Source organism: Notolabrus celidotus, chromosome 4 (genome assembly GCF_009762535.1).
Source record: "Notolabrus celidotus isolate fNotCel1 chromosome 4, fNotCel1.pri, whole genome shotgun sequence".
Lineage (NCBI taxonomy): Eukaryota > Metazoa > Chordata > Actinopteri > Labriformes > Labridae > Notolabrus > Notolabrus celidotus.
In genome coordinates this window covers 31,997,910-32,013,661 of record NC_048275.1, presented here as the reverse complement: position 1 = coordinate 32,013,661, position 15,752 = coordinate 31,997,910, and the positions used below count along the sequence as shown (strand labels likewise).

At 40.2% G+C, this 15,752-nt stretch overlaps 1 protein-coding gene across 1 annotated transcript in view; it reads right to left on the bottom strand.

The window, feature by feature from the left end:
- Nucleotides 1-12,054: 12,054 nt before the first annotated feature.
- Nucleotides 12,055-15,752, bottom strand: part of ccdc85a (coiled-coil domain containing 85A) — a 56,440-nt gene continuing 52,742 nt past the window's right edge. Inside the window, 1 exon segment of the mRNA XM_034681150.1 lies at nt 12,055-13,247. Within this exon segment, the coding sequence (XP_034537041.1) occupies nt 13,232-13,247 (16 nt within the window). The 3' untranslated portion in view covers nt 12,055-13,231.

Here is a 15,752-nt window from a genome sequence, read left to right as displayed (position 1 = left end):
CTGTGTATCCCCGTGTACTCTCTGACCAGAGCAACTGGGTGGATGAGGTGTCCCAGCAGTCATCATAAATACACGCTTTCATGCACGGGAGAAGCACAATCTCCAATAGTTAGGGTTAGGGTTAGAACCAGAACTAAACTTAAGTTAACAGAACCAGAACCAAACTCAAGCAAACAGAACCAGAACCAAACAGAACCAGAACCAGAACCGTACCAGAACCGAACCAGAACCAGAACCGAACCAGAACCGAACCGAACCAGAACCGTACCAGAACCGAACCGAACAAGCACCGAACTCAATCAAACAAAACAGGAAACAGAACCAGAACCAAACCCAAGCAAACAACCAGAACCAACTCGAGTAAAGAGAAACAGAACCATGACGAGCAAACAGAGGGTTAAGGGTTAAAGAACAGAACAGAACAGAACCGAACCAGAACTGAACCGGACCTAACCAGAACCGAACTCAAGCAAACAGAACCAGAACCAAAATTAAGCAAACAGAACCAGAACCAAACTCAAGCGAACAGAACCAGAACCAACTCAAGTAGAAACAGAACCAACTCATGCAAACAGAGGGTTAGGGTTAGGGTTGTGATTAGGGTTAGTGTTAGGGTTAGGGTTGTGATTAGGGTTAGGGTTAGGGTTGTGCAAAGCAAACAGAACCAGAACCAGACTCGAGCAAACAGAACCAGAACCAAACTCAAGAAGACTCTCTCTGAAGGAACAGATGAAGCCAATCCCCCCAATCACCTGTATCCTATATCCTCACATGTGATTGGCCGCATGGCCGCCATGCTGACCAATCAAAGCAAAGTTCTGCTGTGAGCAGAGCTGGGGCTGAGCACTGTGAGAGCTAAGCAGCGAAAGGAAAAAACTGTGAGCCTGCTCTCTCGATTTGAGCTGGCTCTTCTGATTCACTTTAAAGCATCGGCTCTCAGAGCCGCAGTTTTTGATCATGACACATCACTAATGTGCTTAATCTGTGTTGCAATTATGAGGGGGCCTTGGACAATTTTCTCACTTGTAAGGGGTCCCTGGCTCCAAAAAGGTTTGAGAACCCTGCTCTAGCTAGTAGGAGTGCAAACTCCTGATAGTGAAAACAAACGGAACATAAAGAGCGACACAGCTGCACAGAAACTCCACGTTGTAGACATCGCTGATCTTAATAGACATCGCCATGCAGGAAGACAGTTTGTATTTGAAGATCTCTCAGAGATTTAAAAAAAATGTAGAGTGCATCTTTACACCGGTGCGATTTTTTCAGAGTTTACAGTAACTCAAATAAAAAAACGTGACATTTGATTTGTTTTATATCGACCACTTAGCAGGATGAATATCATGATTAACAGGTATATTTTGAGGTTGAGTTGAGTTGAGAAACATTTGTGGCCATTTTTGTCATTCAGTTCTATTTATGTCATTAAAGCACTGATCCTCTGATCATTATTATTATTTATTTATTTCAGTAAGGCAGCTTCCTGATTACTTTGCAGGCTCTTTTGTTTTTTTCTTAGCTCATTTTATATTTTTTGAGAAAAGAGAAAGCTGAGATGTTGCCCATCATTGTTACTTGGTTAAGTGTTGTACATCTGTGGTTGCATTATTCTATTATCAATTTGCCATAATTTTTAAGTATGTAAGAGATGATTTCATTGATAGCCATAGACTACATGTCTTTCAATGTAGACTTCCACTGAGAGGAACATATTGGACTATTTAGGAACTAAATTAGGAACTAAATTTAGACTGTCATACCAGCTTGATCATCAATGAAAATGTCCTGGAAATGTCCTGGAAAATGATCTCTGGAAAAGAGTGGGAACCCTGATAGTGTGTTACAGTATTACATCATACTGTTGTTGATGTCATATCGACATGTGTGCACTGTGATATGACTGTACTGCTGGGTGGATGGACTGGCTTCAGACGACATATGCAGTACATGACTGAAGAGTAAAAGTGAGTAAAATATAATGCCTCATTTAGTTACGAACACATCGAGGCAGACCAAGAAAGAAGTCCTCTGCTGTACGCTAGTCAACACTAGCTCTGTTTACATGTGAAGCTTTTCTTCAACCCAATACAGACCAATCTGTTGAGAGACTCTAACGTAACTGTAATCATGGACGCTAAGTCAAGTGATCAGATTTGCGTGACCAGCATCGAACAATTAATCTGAATAAAACCTTTTTAACATGTAGAGTTGGTCTGTTCGTCATATGTGTTGGAGACTCTGCGTCATTTTACAGAATGTTACAAATAAAGTAAAAAAAACAAAACACTGTTGCTACATGCCTCAACATATTGCTTATCCACTCGCTCCTGCACTCAAGATTATATTCTCCTCTCTCAGGTCTTTGACTTTGGATGTCTGTATTCTATTTTATTTGAATTTATTTAGTTACTTAGTATTCATGATCATCAAAATGTTCATCAAACAATTCTGAGTCCTTTTAGAGTCTTCAGTAAAATGTAGTCGTTTACAGATCTGTTTTGTTTTTCCCCACTGTATTTCTATAAATTCTAGCAATAACAAAAACAAAATCTCATCCCATCACACGGAGCAGACATGTGCAGTAAGAATAGTTCTACCTTAGGGGCCGGTGACCTAGCTGTCTAAGCGCACCCCATGTACAGAGGCTATACTCCTCGTCGCAGAGGTCACTGGTTAGGTGACGTCATCTCTCAGCTGATATAGGGGGAAGACCTCCGACCCAGCCTATCATCTGTCGAGCTGAAGTCCATCCAATCACCACCTCAATACGAGCACACCTGTAATGAGTGAGAGAGGCAGCAACATGCAGGCACCTTTCAAACACAGACTCTCAATAAACAGAGAAACTGTCGTAACAACATGCATGTCATATTTTGACCAAGAACAGTCAAATGTGTTTGACTTGTTGGGATTATAAGAAAAGGCTTTAATGGCAGGTGATCCCTTCATCAGTCTTTATCTCCCTCCAACTCTGCATGTGATCAAAGCTTCAACTTTAAAAGGCCCACAAGCCTTTCCTTTGTTTGGCCTGCAGGGTTCTTGCCATCCTATCTCCTGTCTGTCCTCTCAGTGACTATGAAGAATCCCAGCAGGCCTTTTAAGTGAGTTATTAGAAATCCTGAAATATGTGAGGGCAGTAGGGTGTTATTAGACGAGGGGGCCGGAGTCAGACAGACGAGCAGACAGAGTGACTCACCAGAGCAGACAGTCACCGAGGAACTGGGACAGACATGTTCGCTGGCAGACTGACAGAAACACCGGGAGCTCCACACTGCTGCATTGCAGAGTGCAGCTACAAGTCTTGTGTACTGTATGAGTGTTTGTGAGAGGGGGAGTCTGTATATAACTAATGCTTACAGTGACACACCTTAATATAAAAAAGTCCCTCCACTGTGTCTGTGAGACAAAGAGAGAGAAAGAGAGGGAGAAATAATGATGAGGAGCAGGTAAGGGATATTATGCTGCTCGTATGTGTGTGTATACATGTGTGTGTGAGGGCTGTGTAGGTGGCTCCTATTCAGATTTGTTTGATCCTTTGCCATCACAGCTAATAAATAATATGGGACCATTTCCTTTGGCAGCCAGCCAGCCATCTGGTCCCTGAGCACAGAGCATATACACATAAAGAGAAACACACATATACTACTGTACTACAGCTGTAATTGAATGAAATAAATAAAGAAAGCCTGATTTATAATGCGATCAGCGCGCACACGTAGAGAAGGTAATGTAAGTGGTGGAGCGGCAGCAGTGCATGCGCCTCGAGCTGTGCTGCCACAGACCAGAGAGCGATCATCATAAACAAGCTTAGAGGAAATGGAAGCAGTTGGGTGCTGGATTGATCACAGAGCAGCCATGCAGAGCTGGAGATATTACTAAAAGTAGGTATTACCAGTTTATCTTGGCATCACTTGACTGCAAAAGGCCAATATTTTCTACCTAGTTTTAGAATTTGACAGTTTTTGTGCATAAAATATTCAGGAGATTCCAGTTTTTTCCAAGATTAAAAGCAGTTGAACTCCTTATCAACTCATCAAATATGACAACTAAGACCGTAGCTCAGTACTCAACCTTGTACCAACCTGTACCACCTTGTGCCAAGGGTCCATTTTTACTTCTGTATTTTTCTCATTGCTTTTTTTCCACCTTTTTGTGGTGATACTTCTGGACTTTGTGGCTTTTTTCCTGCTCCTCCCTGCCTCATCCCTCTTCTGTCCCTTCCACACTCCCTTCCTCAACCATGTGCTGACCCTGCCTCAACCTTCTACATTCCCTACACTGGACTTGAACCCTGAACCACCAGACTGTTAAACAGCTGCCCTGTCCATCACACCAAAGAGCTGCTTGGCAGTGCTAGCTTTTTAAAAAACTTCATTCCACCAAATTGTTGTAGTGTTTTAAAAGCACAGGTCAACACATTTTGAGGAAACTGTTTCATTTTCATCTCACACTGGAACCTTGTATGATCCCTGCCTCAACCTTGTGATGACCCTGCCTCAACCTTCTACATGCCCTAAACAGGACTTGAACCCTGAACCACCAGACTGTTAGACAGCTGCCCTGTCCATCACACCAAAGAGCTGCTTGGCAGTGCTAGCTTTTTAAAAAAACTTCATTCCACCAAATTGTTGTAGTGTTTTAAAAGCACAGGTCAACACATTTTAAGGAAACTGTTTCATTTTCATCTCACATTGGAACCTTGTATGATCCCTGCCTCAACCTTGTGATGACCCTGCCTCTCAACCGTCTACATTCCCTACACAGGGCTTGAACCCTGAACTATCAGACTGCAGGGCAGCAGCCCTGTCCATCACACCACATACCTGCTTGCCAGTGCTTGCTTTTTTAGGTCTTTTCATTCCAACATGTTGTTGTCAGAGTTTAAAAGTGCAGCTCAACCACATTGTTTGGAAACTGATTCATTTCAATCTCCCATTTGAAGCCCATAGTGGGATTTGAACCCAGGACCATCAGATATCCTTAACACCATGGAACTGCAGTAAAGAGCTATCTTTTTTAGGTCTTTTCATTCCACCATCTTTTTGATATTCTACTTCAAAAGCACAGTTTTAACTTAAGTGTGAGGAAAGTGTTTCATTTCAATCTCCCATTGACAGTCCTCACCAGGATTCAGACCCAGGACCCTTGCAGGGAAAGGCAGGAGCTCTTTACACCACACCACAGGGCAACTTTGCAGTACTTGCCTCTTAATTTATTTTCATTTCACAATTGAACATGACAATGTGAGGAAAGTGTCTCATTTCCATCTCACATGGGTAGCCCATAGTAGGACTTGAATCTAGAACCATCAGATTGTAAGGTAGCAGGCTTATCCTCAACACCACAGGACTACAGCAATGAGCTTTCTTTTGTAGGTCAATTTGGATCTTGTACTTCAAAAGCACAGTTTAAACTATAGTAGGTTTACTGCTTGGCTCTAACAGGGTTTCTTTGGCTTTTGGACGCAGCCTCAAGTGGATAATTTAAGAACTGCATTTTTTTGCACTTCCACATCAATGGGATGCACTTGACAATACTGGAGGTTGCTGCTTTGGTAAAAAATCCAACATAGCTCACAAACTCAGTCCTTGTACTCTGTGATATAAGGTGGGGGAGAACGGGGTTGGTTGTCACATGGGTTGGTTGGCATACTCGTTATATCTCCCCACCGGAGGGCACTGTCTCTCAAATTGGGGTAAGACATTTCCAGAATTAGGATCAGAGCTCACCTACATAGTCTTCTCTGGAGTAAGACAGTTGAACTTGAGGTGAGAGGACATTTTGTGTTTTTCACATCAAATTGCAAATATTCAGCTCCTCAGTATTTTTCTTCTAGGCTGTTAAACGATGGGTTTATAACAAAACAGGTGTTACCCTTAAAAAGTTTGAGGGGAAAGCTATAGTTTAGATTTTTATTAGCTAGCTAACTACTTGTTAGATGGTTGTTAGCCTTGATGCTAGCAAAAAATTCCAGTTGGGGTTGGTCATCACATTCTATTTGGGGTTGGTTGTCACATGTAACAACTAGTTGAGTCGGCCATTATTGTTCAGCCTATTTGTTTTATTCTTTATTTTGTTGTATAGGCTGGCCTAAAGATGTGTTTCCTGTTCATGTTCCTTGCTCGTTTTATGTTAAAATGCATTAAGTTATGTAGGCCTATCACTTGTCAGTGCAATCAAACTTTCAAATTTAATTCTGCCTTTTTGCCATTTTTAAAATATTTTTCCCATTGAATACCACTGTGACACTCTGACACATACCACTGTGACACTCTGACACATTGTGACAACCAACCCCCTGATGGGGTTGGTTGTCACAATGTGTCAGAGTGTCTTAGATAATTAATTGCCTTTTTGTTATAATGAGTTGGAAAATGAGAGGGATACACATTCCAAGCCAACACCTTAAGCTTCAATTTAATGTAGGAATGACTATTGAAAGATGTTTTGATGATGAGCAATCATCAAAACAGTAAAAAGTTACAACCAACCCGTTTTCCCCTATATACCAACATCTCTGATCATAAAGTTGAGCTATCACAAAAGATCAATGTTTTAACTGTAGAGTCAACAGCATACAGAACATGTAGATCAAATAAACACTGTGCAAAGGAGTCGTTTTTACATAAAGACACTTTATTAGCTTATACATACATCTCTGGTTATAATAATCAGTTATATAATACCAAGAAGTCAAAAATAATAACTGTAGTTATATATTTATAAAACTAAGCAGATATACTACTCTTGACTTTTAAAAACATAATATGTCTTTGATAATATATTAGAGTTCTTGTCTCCTTTAATCTGTCACCAAATCTAAAAAAAAACTCACAGGGTGAAGAGGTTATACAGGATGGATTCAGGTTAAATGTACATGTCTGTATGTCTGTATATTACTGTGAGCCACTGTGTGTGCATCAAGTTCAGTGTCATCATTTCCACACATCCAGGTATCCAGTTTAATAATTACAACACTTCATCATATCATCTCGGGTGCAAACACGAAAGTAAACAGTCAGGCATAAATTAGCTCCGTATTTAGGTAAGGACAAACATCTCTGGAGATGTCATTAGTACTGATGCTGATTCTGCTGAAACTGAGCTTAGCTGTCCCTAACCAAACCGGCTGCAGTGGATCTCTAATGGATGGTTTGAAACTTATTTTCAGTTTCAACTTCAGTTTGTGTCTGAAAAGTCAGTGAGTCATTTCCTGCTACTTCTCGACCTTGGATTTTGTGTTCTGCGCTTTGAGTGAACTTTATATTCTCTTTAAAAGCAAAGCAGAAAACTGTGTGTGTGTGTGTGTGTGTGTGTGTGTGTGTGTGTGTGTGTGTGTGTGTGTGTGTGTGTGTGTGTGTGTGGGAGCATTTAATCATTAAATCCAAGAAGTGTCCAATAAAACACCCACAGTTAGAGGAGGTTCTGATGTGAATTTAAAACATGCATCCACTGGTTTGAAAATATTAAGAACAAGACTGTTTTTTAAGGATTAAACTGAAGAGAATGGGGTGGAACAATTCATACTTATTTCATGTAGCCCATGATTGGACAAACTTTTTATCCAGAACTTACATGGATGGTTAATTTCTTGGTAGACTGTTTTGGCTGCTCATTTCACCTGTTGTAAGTAAATGTGCTCAGCTGTAACATCAGTTATTTAAGATTCAATCTGCAGCCGCTGAAACTTCTCTGTTCTGATTGGTTTAAAATTGCACATTTGCAAAGAAAAATCTGTCATTTCAAAAAGACTATTTTGCAATATTTTTTTTAGAGTTGTGTGTGAAATAGAAATTTCCATTTGGTGGCATTTTAATCAGACTGTGTGTATAGAGGAATCCACAGAAGAGTATTAGGCCCAGGGGAGAGAAAAAATATTAGAGAAGGAGCTTTTTTTTCCATTATGCACTTTGAGAAAGGGTTGAGAATAAAGTCCAAACATTATTCTTTTTTAAGTTGAAATTTGGTTTTGTGAAATAGGGTCAAAGGTCCGTAAGCGGTGACGTCACACTTCAACATAAAACTGTTTTCGTGTCAAAGCTGCAACTGGTATCGTATCTTCAATATGCTGTGTCGCTGTCTTCATCGCTTAATTTAACAGCTAAGATTCTTAAAAGACCTTCATTACTATTTTTTGTCATATGATGGGAACGTCAAGAAGAGATGGCCGGAGCAGATGAAAAAACTCGCCACCTGGATTTAAAGGTGACATATCATGCAAAATCGACTTTTTAATGGTTTTCTACCTGAAATATGTTTCCCTGGCATGTCTACAAACTGTGTAAATGTGTCTGTGTCTTCTGTAAATGTGTGCTGAAACGAGCCGTTTCAGACTTCCGTGTTTTTGTTACGTCACAACAATATCCGGTCTGTCACGGAGTCGGAGCTCGGAGCTTGTTCAGCCTATAGACTGTATAAAATAATACTGAACCCCTCCTCTGTTTTTCATTCCCTGCAAACATGCATGCTAACAAGGAGCTTAGGAGGGAGGTGTGCTAGTTGTAGGCTGTCTTAATAAACACAAAGGTCGTTTTTACTCCCTACGTCTGCAGATTTGAAGATCTAGTGGATGATTTTTATTTGTCATGGAAAAGTGCTAGCGCTAGTTAGCATAGCTACATAGCTAAATGTCGTAGCTACATAGCTACATGTCATAGCTGTAGCTGTAGCTGTGTACCAAGACACACGTCTACATACTGACAAATAAAACAACAAGAAACACTAAATCTGTGACCAATCCTTCAGAAAGGTCCTGCTGCCTTTCTGGCAAAGGTCGGTTTTACTCCCCACGTCTGCAGATTTGAAGATCTAGTGGATGATTTTTATTTATCATGGGTAAGTGCTAGCGCTAGCTAGCATAGCCACATAGCTACATGTTCGTAGCTGTGTACCAAGACACACGTCTACATACTGATTAATGAAAGAACAAGAAACACTAAATCTGGGACCAATCGTTCAGAAAGGTCCTGCTGCAGGCGCCTCTCAGGATCAGATTCTGGATCAAATTCAGAGGGTTGAAAAAACACGATCTGTGAGCAGCCGTGTATATTCAGCCAACATGTACACATTAGATCAACGTGCTGGAGAGCCAAGGCCACATCCACTTCCTGAGGGGGCGTGGTCAGAGAGAAAACAGCCTGTTCTGAGGAGGGCTGAAGAAGAGGGCTTTTCAGGCAGGCCAAAATCTGATTTCAAAGTGTTTTTTTTGAGCATAAACTTTTAAAGACATGTTTTGGGGACCTCTTAGACCAATATATATTGATGAAAAAAGCGTGATATGTCACCTTTAAAGAAGCAAGTAGGTAAGAGCCCTCCATTGGATAATTACTGCAGTGATGTAGATGTTTCAGCTAGCAACAACTTATTTAACCCTAGCCGATGCAATGAGTAGCTTCTCATTACTTAAACAACCATATCAGAAGACGTATCCTGTGGTCATGGGAAGGATGTTAGTCTGTTTCAGAAGGGTCAAATTTTTGGCCTGCATCAAGCAAAGTAAACAACTAAGGAGATTTTCTAGCGAGCATAAAGATTGGACTCTGGAGCCATGGAAGAAGGTCATGTGGTCTGACGAGTCCAGCTGCTCATTTTTAAGATCAGTGGAGAACGAGGCCGTAATGAGAAATAACTTTTAACGTGTTTGTGAATTTTAAATATCAACCCAAATGGTTTTGTGTTCTCGATATTCCTCGAAATTATGATTCTTTTTTTTGTATTTTCAACTTTTTTCTCAGCAAATATAATGTAAATTAAATCTTCACCTTTTTTTTCCTTTTTTTGATACTCTTCTGTAGAAACCTGTCACTTTATTTAAAGAATAATTACAACTTGTCGCTCGTTTCAAAAGACCTCTTTGTATAATTTTAGATATAATGTATAATGAGCAGAATGTTACAGCTGAGGAATTTCTTTAAGGTGGGATATGACCTCACCACTTTCTGTCTGTGTCCTGCTCACCCTTTCTGGATTCCAATCAGCTGTAACACCCGCTCACGCTACATTATGTCTTACTCAGACGACTAATACAAACTTGTAGTTTAATTCAGAGAAATTAAACCCAGTGGTCAAAATTCCTTTTTTCCTTGAACTGTTCAGCCCTTGACTTCAAATTCAAATAAATAACAGGAAGTGAGCTGTCTGTCTCATTAAAAGCCAAGAAAAAAACAGCGTGATTCAATAGCTTTTGTTTTTCAGCCTTGAAGCACTAACATAGAGAAAGACTAAAAATAGCATTGCTAGATATCCACCGTGCAGCCCACAGTTTCATCTTTGTGCTCTCTGTCTTCTGGCATCTGCAGCCTTGTATCTCCTTAACATGCTGTGATGAGATGATGGAACAACATGTTGTCTGTGTTTGGATACCTGAGAGTGTGGAAAAAGCACACACACACACACACACACACACACACACACACACACACACACACACACACACACACACACACACATGGCACCATATATATGACTGAACGCTGACACAAGGTTTAAGATTACTATAACACTGTCGGTATAGGAACGGACCTTTCCACAAAATCAGAACGAGGAGCAGGAAACGATCCAACCTTTTCTTCTCCTCTACACAGGAACATATTTAAATTCCTCCAACACATCATCCCCTCATGTTCTCTCTGTTACCCTTTAAATCACAGCACCCTGGGTATGTGCCTGATAACTAAACAGAAGCTCCACATACTCCTGTGTATGGCAACAGAACCTGTTAGCTTCTCCGTTAGCTTATTTTGATCTGAAGGTAAATGCTTGCTGTGCTGGTTACTGCTGTTTCAAGTTGAACTACAATTTCCACACAGATGTAACTCCAAACAGACAGTATGTTCTTTGTTACTTTAGAGAATAATCTGTCTTCATTACAACTTGTGACTCATTTCAGGAACTTACTGTAACTCTAAACTCATCCAATCGCTGAGCCATCAAGAGTTGTTCTCATTGTGGGTTATCATGAAAGTTGTTTATTATCAAATTACTATTTATTCCAAATACGAGGTTATTTTTGAAAAACGATTTAAAAAGGGCACTGAGTATGCAGTTTAGCACACAGCCAATGCAGCAATGAGAAGCTGCAGCTTCAAAAAATTGCATTATCTCGTATACTTTGCTTGCAAAACGCCTCAAAAGGACTATTTCATTGCCGAAAGAGTTGCAGATTCATCGAATAGTGGAATGGCTCATCAGGGCTCATTTTAATCCTCATCAAGTCAATTTCAGCACAAAGTCTGACAGAGAACAATCAAAGAGCTAAGTCAGGTTTTAAGAAACCAGGTGAGTCAACCGTATCAACAATTTCATGTTTTACATGTTGAATGTTGGGTAAAGACGACTTGACTCCATTCCATATGTTGTCACTGAATAATAAGCTCAGTGTAGCTTTTTCTAACTTTGATCTTTGACCAATGTCAGGTCATTTATCTGTGATAAATTATCTGTCTGATAATTTGATGTGCGAACAATGGCAGCAAATTATTCTCACTTCATCTGATCTACTTCATCTTCATTTGATCTGAACTTACCAGTGAGTGTGGAAAGGGACAGAGTCAGCCGTAAACTTTTTAAGTGGAAAGTTTGACACAAGATCAACAAAGGTCAAACACACCAGAGCTGTGTAATTATATTTACATTTTACAAGCTAGGACAAATTAATTTAGCCATTTCACTGCTGTTAATCATTCTGAATGTTTATTATAAGGGCTGCCAATTATTCATTTTCTTATATTGTGATCAATATCATAATCAAAAGTTGATTGAATTTTGAAACTGATGTTTAAAGTCACCTTTACCCTGCTTTCCAAAATAGTTTTTCAGTCCATATTAACAAAGGAAAGTTAAACATGCCAACATGAAGATGTCCCTTAAACCTGACTCTGCCTCAGTGTTGACTGGCCTGCAGTCAGTCAATCATTCAACAAGCACTGTGGTTAACTTCTTTGATGTAGTTTCATCCACAGGTCTGTGGTAAGTCGTATGCTGCAAATATGCTCTTTCAAATTTTGTGACGCGGTAGCTTGTAGGTGCTAGCTCGGACTACAAGTACTTTGGTGATATTTTAGTCAAGTGAATATTACTTTTGACATGTTAACTGAGCCATCTGGGAGTTTTTTAAAGTGGAATGTACCTTTATTTTCAATCATGGCAGCAGTAGCAGGAAGACGCCTAACTAAAGTGTTCCAAAGGGGACAAAATCAAGCACTCAGTATGTTCACGCTGACAGCCATATCTAGACATATATTAAAACATTTGATGATTAATCGTCTGTATTTTGACTAAACTAGAGAGCGTTTCAGCCAAAGATTAAACTAACAAAAGAAATGTAAACACCAAATTTAATCCCAAGCTGCCATCCGCAACTAAAAAGCTTGGCATGTGCTGAGAGCTGAAAACAGACGGAATATTAAAGGCAGTAGGTTGTTTTCAGTCACCAGCTTTTAATTTAGCAGTTTGAGACTTTGAAACTGAACGACTAAGCTAAACAGCCTTGTTTAAAGTCAACCTCTTGTGTTCTCTGCTCTTAAAGTGATGAGCTCAATGTTACAGTAACTTTTAGATGATGCTTTAATCTGATAATATCTGACCCAAGTTGTAATAAAACAGAATCATCTGTTCAGTCAATCCTCTCTTTGTTAGTCCCTTATGTTGTGCTTTTATCCCAGGCCTGCAGTATTGTTGTAAAAGTGGTACCATCCTCTTGTATTGGTTTTCAAATAACCACTGGTGTTGTGATTGTGTGGAGAAAGGGCTGTAACCTCCAGAGTTAGCATGAGAAGCTACACCTCCATGTACAGTTCATTCATCCATCCAAAACGTCTCTGTCTTTCCAAAGAGGTAGGACTTTTTTGTTGGCAACACAAAACTTCTCAGCTGTCTTTTTGTTTTCTCCTCTTCATTTTGGCAATGCAGAGATGAACCTCCGCTTGTCCGGACATGACATTCAGTCTTTTCTGGTGGTCCACAGGTTATGCATAATAGCAGCAGCAGCAGCAGCAGCAGACAGGGCAAAGGGAGTGTTCAAGTGTTTCCAATGTTTTCCTCTTTGTTGCCTTCTTGCACTCATATGTGTCCTCACTCTTTACTGCTTGATTTTAAATTCCAGAATCTTTTTTTCCATCCAGTTATGCATCAAGTCACTCGTATATCATCCATCCATCCAGTTCATAACACTGTTCAATGTTCTCTCTGGGGTTTGTGTTGTCAAAGCAGCATCTGATCGAGAGGGATGTCATGGTCAGGAGGCATCAAAGCTGAAAGACAAGAAGGAAACAGGGCCATTACTGCATTTGGATTTGTGTGTGTGTGTGTGTGTGTGTGTGTGTGTGTGTGTGTGTGTGTGTGTGTGTGTGTGTGTGTGTGTGTGTGTGTGTGTGTGTGTGTGTGTGTGTGTGTGTGTCCTGTGCTCAGCAAAATGCAGAGATCTGTCCTCTCCAGGTAAAGATGGAGGCTGATTTATTCCACCATTAGAAACTGCTTCATCATTAAATATTAACCCCGCGCCATCACTCACCCTGCAGCCAATGCATTAAAGCAGGGGTCACTCCAGGCTGACCTTTCATTCTCCCACATACACATACATGCATACACACACACTCTCACACACAAACACACACACACACACACACGCAATTTGACATTTTCTATACTGAAAGCCACCTTCACTAAAAATTGCTTCTCGCGTCGGGGCAGTAGTCACCGCTGAGGACATTAAGTTTATATCCTCAGGGGATTCTGTGAATCTGGGTTTTCTTGCCTGGCTGGTCATGTGGAGGCCCAACACCTCACTATCTCTGATTTCCTATCATTTGTCACCTGATATATATAAAGGCTACATATTAGAATCATGCTCTCAGGGGCTCTATGCAATTTTCAAATACTCTATAGGCGTGTATTATTTACACTGCTCTCTGAAATAGAGTCCCAGCAGGAGCTTTTGATGAAAAAAGCTTTGTTATAACCACCAGTGTGGAAGCCCCACTCCATGAGACATGGACCCCTCTAGACCTCTGAAGGTGTGCTGTGGTATCCCGCACCAAGTAATTATCAGGAGATCCCTTAAGTCCTGGAAGTAGCAAGGCAGGGCCACCATGGATTGGACTTGGCAGAACTTTTAGTGGTGGACAGGAGTCAGCATTAGCAACCTGACCGATCTACGCAACAAACTATGATGGGCTGAGTTTTTCTGATACCTTTCTATCAGAAGCAGCATTCATTGATTTTTTAGAAATTTGAGCTCCAGTAGCTTTACTGTTGGATTGAACCACAAAAGCCAGCATTTGATCACAATGCACATTGGTTAACCTGCTCATGACCCTGTAGTACTTCCCTGGTTTTCCATTCTGGACCGCTTTTGGTAAATACTTACCATAACAATTCTGCCTTTGTCAAAATCGCTCATTTGCCTATTTTTCCCTGCTTCAACACATCAATGTTCACCATCCCACCCACTGAGATGTAAGTTACTTCGCCTCTCAGTGGTCATGGTGTTATGACTAATTGGTGTATTTCCCTCAAGAGTTGGTGGAGGGTCACACAGAGCGTCAAGAAGAGCAAGTCTCTTCCTTGAACATTCAAGTACCCACTTAGTGAACACCAGAATGACCATTTGAGGCGAGGGGATTATTTGTCCGACATGTTTCTCTGAAGTATATCATGTACAATGACTTATGACTATTGAGAAATGTATATTTAGCTGGTTATGAACTTTGAGTATCGATACAGAAGCCTCTTTATGATTTATTTAATCGAACATGATCATCAGAGTATATATTGACCATATCTACACGGTCATGTTTACAATCATGTTTTAAATATCTGCTTCTGGATGTCAGATGAAGTGATTGACTGCAGAGACAGACCTTTCTTTTGGCATTTTCAAAAATAAAGATGGGTCAATGAGTGATGCATTTGACTGTTGAAAGAAACATGGTGGAAAAAAACCATGTATACATGTTTCTTTCAACAGTCAGATGCTCCTTATGGTAGTTTTAAACCAAATTTAATATGTCGTGAATTACATAACTTAAAATAATTACATTTTGACTTTTGGACTCACACAGGACTTGTAGTTGAGTCTCCTGTGTGCGACTCCTGAGCTTGTTTACGAGTCAAATCCACTCACAGTTGAATGTCTAGCTTTATTTACCTCGACCTCTGCCTTCCTAAAGGCTGTCATGTTTAGAGACAGGAGAAAGAATCATATTGAAGACCACACCTCGCGGCTGTTCAGCAACGGAGTCATTCATCTCTTAGTTGAAAGGGTTCTAGTTTGATCCCTATAGCTCCTCCTATTTAAATGTTGCACTGCAGTGTCCATTGGCAAGACACTGGGCCTGGAGCAGCTTCCAGTGGCACAGTTAACATTGTTTGAAGGTGTGACTTGGATTACTTAGTGCTGTTAGACCCTTTGAAAGTCCACCTCCACCATTAATGTATAATCCTGAATGGGTAAATATGACATGAAGAGTAAAAATAGCCTCTACACTTGTGGTCCATGTACCATTGAAATACATCTACGTACATAAAAAACCATACATCTTTTATTATTTCCAGGTTCATGCTTGTATATTTTAAACATAATTAATTGTATAATGTATTAATAATTTTCAGTTGGATAATTGCAGTTGGAAAAATAAATCAATTACACTACATTTAAGCTTTAAAGTGTATTTGCTTGCTTGTGTGTGTGTGTGTGTGTGTGTGTGTGTGTGTGTGTGTGTGTGTGTGTGTGTGTGTGTTTGTGTGTGTGTGTGTGT